The sequence below is a fragment of the Phaethon lepturus genome, unplaced genomic scaffold (assembly GCF_000687285.1).
Source record: "Phaethon lepturus isolate BGI_N335 unplaced genomic scaffold, ASM68728v1 scaffold44703, whole genome shotgun sequence".
NCBI classification, from domain to species: Eukaryota; Metazoa; Chordata; class Aves; order Phaethontiformes; family Phaethontidae; genus Phaethon; species Phaethon lepturus.
The window spans coordinates 14,392-24,313 of NW_010530976.1; the positions used below are offsets into that span (position 1 = coordinate 14,392).

Consider the following 9,922-nt stretch of genomic DNA (forward strand, 5'->3'; position numbering starts at 1 on the left):
AAGCCTTCTAAATTGCTAGGCATTGCAGATTGCCTGAAAATGAAGCCACAGAGCGCTTGATGCTTCTGCCTGGGAATACTGTCTTCAGATTTCAGTTCATCTTCTTCTAAAGATCTAAAAAATAATAACCTAAGAGTGAAAATGGAAGTATGAAAATAAAACTAATTTTTGAGAGGAAGTATTTGAAAATATTAATTTGGGGATTGCACTTGATCTTGAATATCCAAGACAGATTTAGTTTTTCTCATTCCATTTACTCAACTGGAAGATGGAATGATGCAGACAAGTCCTGTCCCTGCAGTCTTGGGTGAGTTTAAACGTGGTTCTAGTTTCAAAGGTCTGCAGAATGGACAACCCTATGTCTGCTCACACAGATGTGAATGTGTGTTGTTAGCCATCAAAAAAAACCAACCTATAAAGAGCTGCAGATCTTTGATACGAAAGTCAATACCACAAAAATTATCTAGTGCAACAGGCAGAGCATGAAAGAGAGCAGTGTCGTCTTCTGTCATAGTCCAGTAGCTAATCTAGCAAATGTGGGAGACACAAGAGAAAGTCTACACTGGAAAGAAGAAATGTTTATTTGTTGTATGAAGTGTGTCAGGCTACACTGGGTACGAAGAGTTGGAGAGAATGTTTGAAAAGCTTGGGGTGGGGGGGATTCCAATTTTCTGAGATACATTGCCAAAATCATAGATTTATTTTTTCCATGGTGGCTATAGCCTGATGCTCTGACTGTGCATCTCGCAACCTGTTCCTGTGTAAGACATGCTACTCTTAGTAAAATACATTCATTTCAAGAATACCATGATGTAGAAATGTCGGTAGAAATTATTCCTTCTTGTCTGATAGATAGTCTGAAAAGCAAAGCAAGTTTATATGACTCTCAAAGCTCTGTACACAGGAAGGTAGCCCAGTCTGCGAGAAATCTTTTATTTATTTGGGGTTGTTTGTTATATTTTAAAGTGTCTTCTGCCAAGTATGGAATCAGCACTGGTTGAAAAAGCTTCTGGGAAACAATATATGTGGTATAGTGCTTTGATGACTAATCAGCATTCTGTCTTGCTCTGCCACAGCCAGTCTAAAGAAGTGATTTATTTGTGTTTGAAGATGAAATGCAAATCTTCAGGCATTGCATTCAAACAGCTGTGTAGTTATACTTATGAAACCACTCCATTGTACTGTCAGCTAAAACTGACCGTCCCATAGATTTGTCAGCAGAACACAAAGTAATGACTTTATCACATCTAGTGTTGGGGAACACGAGGAGAAGGGCGTCTGAAAAGCCCTAGCAGGAGATTAGAAGAAAAGATGCGTGTCTGACCCAGCACTGATGGTGATTTTACAATTAAATTCACTGATAGCAGAACCAGAACAGAATTATGTATTAGGAATGTGGCCTATTACCTCTTATAGAGGTGCTTAGATATCACAAAGATAAAAGAGTAAGTGTAGTCAGGGAAAGGATTTCAAATGCTAGGATAAATATTTATTATTTTGCTATCTGTGGTTTATGTGCATATGTTCTATTTTCATCTCTGCAGTCATGAGCAAAATCGAGTATGACATTTGTGGAGAAAATAGAAGACGTGTTTCACAAAGCTACCTGTTCAGCTGTGGCACTAATTTTCATACAGCAAAAAAAAAGTTTAAATGGTATTTAAAAAAAAAAAACAAAACATCAATTATCTCTCTGGAAGGTGAACAGCTGCTAGAGGAAAGAAATTTAGTACAGAAACTTGGTGCCCGAGTTCTGTCATCACTGCCAGTTGTGCATGTTCTACAGAAACGGTTAATGGAACCTAAAAACCCCATTTAAATGTAATTCAATTGCAGTACAAACTAACTGAATCCTTTTCTGCTTTGAACCTCAACTTTTTAGAATAGGTCTAAAATCAAGACAGACATGCTGAAGGTTAAAGCATGAAAGAGCTTTTGTGACTCAAGTTAAAAATTTGCCTAAATGTTTAATTTAATGTGCCAATAAAATCAGGAATTCTTTCCACAGCCGATGTCTCCCCCAGAGGAAAAGGGTAAATTGCTAAAGGTAAAAAAATTCAATTGCTGTTGGATAACTGAATGTCTAGAGATATCACAGTTTTTGCAGATACGTCAGATTATGTGCAAGCAGATTATCTATGAGAAGGAAGTCGATTTGCTGTGCAGTGGTCACTTGCCTGATTGCTTGCGTTGCTACATAGGGAACACCACTGCTGTGGAGAACATGAACGTCATGGATCTTGCGGGAGACCGCTTCTTCCCGCTCAGCCCCCAAAGAACGGTGCTTTTTTAAAGTTTGTAAGACCATGATTGCTTTATGAAGAAACAAACAAACAAAAAAACCCCACAAAACCCAAGAAAACTCTCTACTGAGGCAATTTGCTTTGTCCCTTTAAAATACTAAGTTATAACAGCATTATTTATATGTTTACATAGGAATCACCATTCAAATCATGAAACTCCCTGAATTTTTTGCAGATGGCTCTTCTCAACTTACCTTAGCTCCTAACATCGCCCTAGAAGGACCTAGACTTCTCTGCAGTAGAAGGATCCTGCTCTCATGTCTTAAAGGATCTTAAGGGACATTATTGTGCAGTGTTAATAAACACATAATTACAGTATTTTGTTTTCTTTATCAGTTGCATTTTCAGGCCTTGGCTTTACCACCTTCTACTTAGCTGGAAAGTTACACTGCTTCACGGAAAATGGCCGGGGGAAGAGCTGGAGGCTTTGTGCAGCAATTCTCCCACTCTACTGTGCCATGATGATTGCCCTGTCACGTATGTGTGATTACAAACATCACTGGCAAGGTGAGCCATAGAAATACATTTTTTCCTACTTTTTTTTATTAGCTTTGTATTTATTTGATTTTTTTTTTTTCTCATTAAATCACATGAGTTAAAACGTGATAGTGTGCTATAGATTTTCCTTGCTCCTGGAGTGATGCTGAGGGTTTCAACATCTGAAAATACTGCAGTGGCCCTTTACTGGTCTATATTTTTATATACACAATATACCTCGTCATATTTATGTACAAATTATGCAAGTGGGTTTTTTACATGACTATTTTTTACAAATGTACGTCGGTGCCATAGCTGTCTCGCATGGAACCAGCTGTAGGCTGGATCTGGCCCAACAGCGTAGCTCTGTCGTGTGGCTTGGTCCTTGCCAGCTGCTGTTCCAGGTACCTGGTAGGTACCTGGTTGGTACGTGAGTGAGTGCTAATATGTGGTTGCGTGTGCATTAGACTAGACTGAAGCACCTGTGTGTAGCTCGTCCTTGCAAGGAGACACTCAGTCATTTGTCTACGTTCTGGTCATTTGATGCACCTGATGTAATGCACTGCTTTTTTTTTTTTCATTCAAATCAAAGTATATTGGGCATGAGGTGGGTTCGTGATTCCTCTTTAAGAAGTACAGAAACATTGCATACCAAGCTACATGGCACAGGTTTCAACAAGTTCTGCCCACACTGAAAACTTTGCTGCAAAGTTTGATGTTTTCTGTTCTCTAATTTTTTTGGCCAAGCTTGTAATTGCTCCCAGGGTGTCAGTTCCACAGTTCCCAAAGTCAGGCCCTATTTAAGGAAGAGAAATATTTCATCTTCTTGTTAAACTCTATCAAAAATGGTTTTCCATAGCTTTGGGCTGCAAATCTTTGTTATACTGATTCGGTGTTAGCGTGATGGGTTCAGTTTGGTACCATACATGTGGTACCAATGCATATTCATTAACTTGTAACTGCAAATAAATGCTGAATGTGTTCAATATGGATGAGTAGGTCATTGAAGCAGCATGCAGTGACTTTCCTGATAATAAAGCACATCCACAAAGGTAAAGAAACATGCCACACAATCTTAAATCTTACCTTTGTGAGGGAATGACAGTTATTGACAGAATGGGAGATGGCTCCTAAGACTCTAACAGCAGCATTTGATATGGAAGTGAGTTGTATACAATGTCTGCTCCTGGATGAACCTGCATCCTTAAAAGTCTACATATAATGAGTGACAGGAGGTACTGTTAAATGAAACACTGGCATTCTGAAGGATACTTAATCCTAATCTCCTTTTCATTTACGTTTTATTGTTTCTAGTGGAAACTTTGGATCTCCATATTATGTGAGCATTCTTCTGTGGCATTGTTATAATATGATGTAACTAGAGCAGATAACTTTCATGAGGTTTCTTAGAGAGGTTGAATTAGCTAGCACTGACCTTCATAGCTTCGGGGCTATGCCACAGCATCCTGTCTTCCCTCGCAGTAGGCACTTCTGGAATGCAACACCAGTCAGACCAGCTGCACCCATCACAGGAAGACTATTGCCTTCAGAGTCCTTTGAAATTTAGGTGTGAGACATAAGTGTTATAGAAGACTATGCTATTTATTAATTGCACACTTATATTGCTAAGTTACAATTCCATCACTTCATTCTATTAAGTCAGGATTATACCACACCTTACCCTCCCGCACTGAGTCTTTCAGACATAGAGAGTGGAGGGTCTGACAGGTTGTCCACATGGCTTCCCTCCAGCATCCACGGGCCAGCTTACTACTGTCTGTCAGCATCTACACTTTCACTGTCAGAAAGTCCTACTATCATTTCTTTTACCATTTCTTGACCTTCTTTTTTACTGCCTTTGTACCTGCCTTTCTTCACTCATGCCTTCCCCTAAGTAAGCTAGCCTGTAATTACTTTTTCCCTATTTATCCTCATATTCCTATCAGAAATACCAGACTTGGTATTTTTAATGCTATTCAGTAGGTCGTCTTGACTTTATGTGGTATTGCTGGTACGGTACCGCTGGCCTTGCAAATTATACACCCCTCAGGGTCCTCAGTGCTCCTTTCAATTATCTGGTTCATACTGGTTACATATTGCTTACCTGTTTTCTAAGACACGTCATTCTGTTGGTTCCTCTACATAGTTTCACTTAAGTACAGCGTATCTCTGTCCCACGGAGTGTTTCTTAGCTGATGCGGCAGTCAGCATTCCAGAGCAAGACTCATCCGTGCTATTTTGTGCTCTGCTTTGTGTTGGTGCAGCATCCTGTTCTCCCAGAGCTGCTTAATCACCAACGGCTAGCCTTGACATGTTCTTTAAGGAGTCTCCTGCTTTCCCGCAGATGCCCTGACTTGTTACAGGGCTCATTACTCTTCTTTGCTCACCGAGACTCGGAGTCGCAGAGAGTCTCCAGCGCAAAGCTGCCGAAGGCGAGGTGCGTGCCTCACCAGGCGGGACAGGCGGCAGTTACAAACCTCATGTTCAATGTGTGACACTTGGCTGGCTTGAACTCTTTGTTAATGAGAGAGAGAAGAGTGTGAATGAATGTGAATGGGAGAGTAGGGGTTTACTCTCAAGTTTTGAATGCATGTTTGCAGTGCGCACTACCTCTTGCCAAGAGTAAGAATTATTTATATACTGAAACATGTGCTCTGAGGCAGATTGTTATGGTGTATTTTATGTATGATAGAAGACAACTACACCCGAGGGGTTGTGACTGTGTCCATTACAGCTGCTCATATTTTTGTCTTTGAAGTTTAAGGAGATGGAGCTGAAAACTCGGCTCTTCCCAAGCTAAGAACAGTGCTGGCAGACATTGTCCTGCAGGTGACTTGTGCTTTTACCTGAAAGAACGGCATTCTCAAGGGAGGGACTAGTTCAATCTGTAATATACAGCACAGAAGCTCAGGTCTCATCTTTTACGCTCAGCAGAGTCAAGTATTTGTGTTAAATTACTTACAGAATCATAGAATCTTTGAGTTGGAATGGACCTTTTAAGGTCATCTGGTCCAACCCCCTGCAATGATCAGGGATACCTTCAACCAGAGCAGGTTGCTCAGAGCCCCGTCCAACCTGACCTGGGATGTTTCCAGGGATGGGGCATCCACCACCTCTCCGGGCCACCTGTGCCAGTGTTTCACCACCCTCAGTGTGAAAAATTTCTTCCTTATACCTAGTCTAAATCTGCCCTCTTTTAATTTAAAACTATTACCCCTTGTCCTATTGCATCAGGCTCTTCTAAAAAGTCTGTCCCCATCTTTCTTATGGGCTCCCTTTAAGTACTGGCAGGCTGCAGGAAGGTCTCCCCAGAGCCTTCTCTTCTCCAGGCTGAAAAACCCCAACTCTCTTAGCCTGTCCTCAGAGGAGAGGGGTCCCATCCCTCGGATCATTTTTGTGACCTCCTCTGGACCCTCTCCAACAGGTCCATGTCTTTCCTGTGCTGAGGGCTCCAGAGCTGGACACAGGACTCCAGGTGGGGTCTCACCAGAGCGGAGTAGAGGGGCAGAATCCCCTCCCTCAACCTGCTGGCCACTCTACTTTGGGTGCAGCCCAGGATACAGTTGGCCTTTTGGGCTGTGAGCACACATTGTCGGCTCCTGTCCCGCTTTTCATCCACCAGAACCCCCAAGTCCTTCCCCATGGGGCTGCTCTCAATCCCTTCATCCCCCAGCCTGTGTTGATACTGGGGGTTATGGTTGCTTTGTGATAGAGTCTTAACTATGCTCTGGGGAATGAACAAGGACCTCGATATGATGTCCCAAGACTTAGCATACAGCAGATGAAAGATGGAGTGGAGTGTCTTTACACTGAAAAGCCATCAAGTGGGCTCAGAATGTTAAGATTATGAGTACTTTCTAAGCTCCCTTCAGTTTGGCTGGAGAACTTAGTATTCAAGATCTTAGTGTTGGTATTGGTGAATATTAGGATATATCATTATGACTCCTCAATGTATTGACTGCTTTTAAGTCCCTAGATCTCTGTATAGGCTTGTAACTCTGAAAATATGTGTATAACTCTGAAATTTGCTCATGAAATAATTGGAAATTTTGTATGAAAAAAGTAAAGATAAATATTGAGGCGGAAAGAATATTCCTTTTCTTTTATGGGCAAAGGAAAAAAAAAAGAAAAAAAGGAGGCTGTTACTACTGTGAGCTTAAACAAAGCACAACAAAGAACTGTTGTCTTCAAAAACAGGAGTCAAAATAGCTGCCTGTGTGTTTGCTCATTACCCCCAGTCAGGGTCAGTAAGCTAGGTATCTTTGGCATAAATTGTGTAGTGAATTTGTGTTAACTGTGGTGCCCAAACTGAGGCCCACAGTTGCATAATTTGCATGTAAGTGTTTTGAAAGAAATTATCTAGGCAAGTTTTCAGCAAGTCTTGAAATACCAGGGAACTTATAGAGGACTGGCAGAAAACTGGTGTTTCTCCATACTGAAAAATAGTAATCATAGGCTTGACCTCATTGTTAAGCAAAATAAAAAAGCAGCTGGAACAGTATTCAATCACACACAGTTGAAGGAGGGCAGCCTGAGAATTGCAAGCAACACAGGTTTATAGAAAATGAATCTTATCGCAATAACTAATTTTTTTACAGGTTGATTGATGCTGTAGTGGTAACCTATAGCAAAATTCCTTGCCCTTAGTACCTTTTGTACCATGGCAGTTTGATAGGGACGGTCCAAACAGTACAAAATCAGTCAGCTTCCAATATGGGTAGGATAAGCTTCTGTCTGCTCGCAAATAGTGTGTACACACAGTCACCTTTTAAAAACTTACTTAAATCTCTATTACATGTGATAGATTTGTTTATGTCTTTTTGCATTTAGGAAGAGACCATAGGATTAGAAGGTATCTCCTAGGTTGTTCAGTCTAGGTCTCTTCCTCAACAGACAATTGTGACTTACAATCACATTTCTTAAATTTATCCATCTCAGTATTAAATTTTTCAGGTTTTCTTGCCCTAGTTATTCCTGTTAAAAGGCTCTTCAGAATCTCACTTCTTTGATGATTACAAGCCATTTATTACTCACTGAAAACTGAACCACGTGCCCTATGTTCTGATATATACCAGACAGATGAATGAGGGCATTTGATCTGTATTTAAGTATTTTAGACAAAAACAATTTGTATTGATTTAATTTCCTTTGTCGTTAAACTCAATGATTCACCATTTTTATTACACAGTGGTTTCTTTGTAAACCGAAAGTAAAATATGGAAACACAGGTATACACAGATGATACGGTGCTTAGTAAGTCTCGTTAGAATATGATGCGACACCATGTTTTATTTGATCTAGTGCCTTTTGCCTCACTTCCATTATTATTATTATTATTCCATTATCTCTAGTTGCTTGAAAATGAAACACAGGATCAGGCGAGTATATTAGTAAGAGGCAGGGACAACCTGACAACAGAATGAATCCTCTTACCCTTCAGGTGCTATGTGGCTCCCATGGAAAGCTTAAAATTGCCCATGTGAGAGCTGCAAATAGCTCATACGGTGGCCTTACTTTATCTTAATTTATTTTCTGGTAGGAGTATGGGATAGTAAAAAGCATCAAAGATATTGAAAAGGTGTTAAATCAGTTAAAAGGCATGCTTAGTCTTTGACCTTTCAGGTGCTTTTAGGAAGAATTCACCCAGCTTGAAATCGTTCTTGACAGCTGTCCTTCTCAGGGGCCTTTCAGGAGCTGAAAGTGGAATGAATTGCTCTAGCCACAGTGGCCCGCTTCCTGAAGGAAGATAATTTTCCGTCTTACATCCTACCTGTTCCCTGTCTGCGTTGGAGAATGGCTTCTGGAATACAAAACAGTCAAGTGTAGATCTGGCACTTTAGCTGCCATCTTTCCTGGGGTGCTTGGGCCGAGATGAGGAGCAGACTGTAGTCAGCGCAGTAGTTTGAGGTGTATCTGCCAGCAGAAGAGCTCTGGATGCTGTAAACAGCATAGTTCAGCTGTATTGTTCGTAAGTAGAAAACCTGGTGGTGGTCACCGTAAACCATGGCAAACGGGAAGAAGATATGTGGGTTTCCAACCCACAAATGTTGGTCAGCAGTGAGCTCGAACATCAGGAATGTTTAATGCCCCATGGAGGCCATTCTTGTTTCCCTTGTTCATCTCCTGAAACATAGCCAACCGTCTACATTCTGGGTATTCAAAATGTTGGAGATGTCCCCAACAAAATACTGATTTTATGTGTCCTACATGATTGTGGTATTTACCTCCAAATTCTTTACGGAAATTTGAAGTTCACATTTTCTGGGTTAAACAATTCCAAATGTCTTTTATTTACAGTTGTCACTACTTTCCATGTTAACATGCTTCTGGTTTTGTTGCTTTTCTTATCTAGATGCTTTTGTTGGAGGGATCATTGGCCTCATTTTTGCTTATATTTGCTACAGACAACACTACCCTCCTTTGGGTAATACAGCTTGTCATAAATCTTACGTCAGCCTGCTAGATCAGAACTCTGTGAAGAAAGAAGAGAGACCTACAACAGATAATGCTACTGGCCTGCCTCTAGAGGGAATAACTGAAGGTCCTGTATGACTTTAAGAAATGTGTAGAATGAACTTTTAGCCTCACATTTCCTCCAAACCGGTCTCTTAACACAGTGTTTCTTACTGTATGTGTTTTTTCTTTTGTTTCTTTCCTTTTTATAAAAAGAAATTAAATATTTTATTTGTAATGCCGTAATATCATCATACTTCTAAAGTTAAATTTTCAATTCATATTGACTTGCTGAATTACCTGTTTTCAGTCTACTGCAAACAGATAGGCTGCTTGAGAGGAGGGGAAGGAACACTAAGAAAAACAATCCCAAGTGGAGAATGGTTAAGATAGTAATTTTAATAAGATGTGGTTGACAATATAGTAGATCTGGAAACAGATTTTCTGAAGTACTGAGTATCTCCTAGAAAGTTCTGGTCGTCTTCAGCACTCATTGATTTTAATGGGTGGTGAATACACACAGCACTTTTCATCAGATGTTCAGCATCTGTTGTGGACAGCCATTTCTTTATAAAATTTGATAAATTAGGGCATTGTTCTTATGTTTATCTTGTTGCCTTCTAACATTAAAAAATTTACCACATACTGGTAGAACTTCGTATTAATTGTCGAGTTTTGACAAGGTCGTT

The 9,922-nt window shown here is 40.3% G+C and overlaps 1 protein-coding gene across 1 annotated transcript; it reads left to right on the plus strand.

Annotated features, from left to right (window-relative positions):
* Window positions 1–2,639: 2,639 nt before the first annotated feature.
* On the plus strand, window positions 2,640–9,332 carry LOC104618724 (phosphatidate phosphatase PPAPDC1A-like; the record flags this gene model as incomplete). The annotated part of the gene is made up of 2 exons (XM_010284396.1): window positions 2,640–2,810; window positions 9,133–9,332. Coding segments are annotated over 2 exons (371 nt in total), but the record flags the coding sequence as incomplete, so codon positions are not given.
* Window positions 9,333–9,922: the final 590 nt, after the last annotated feature.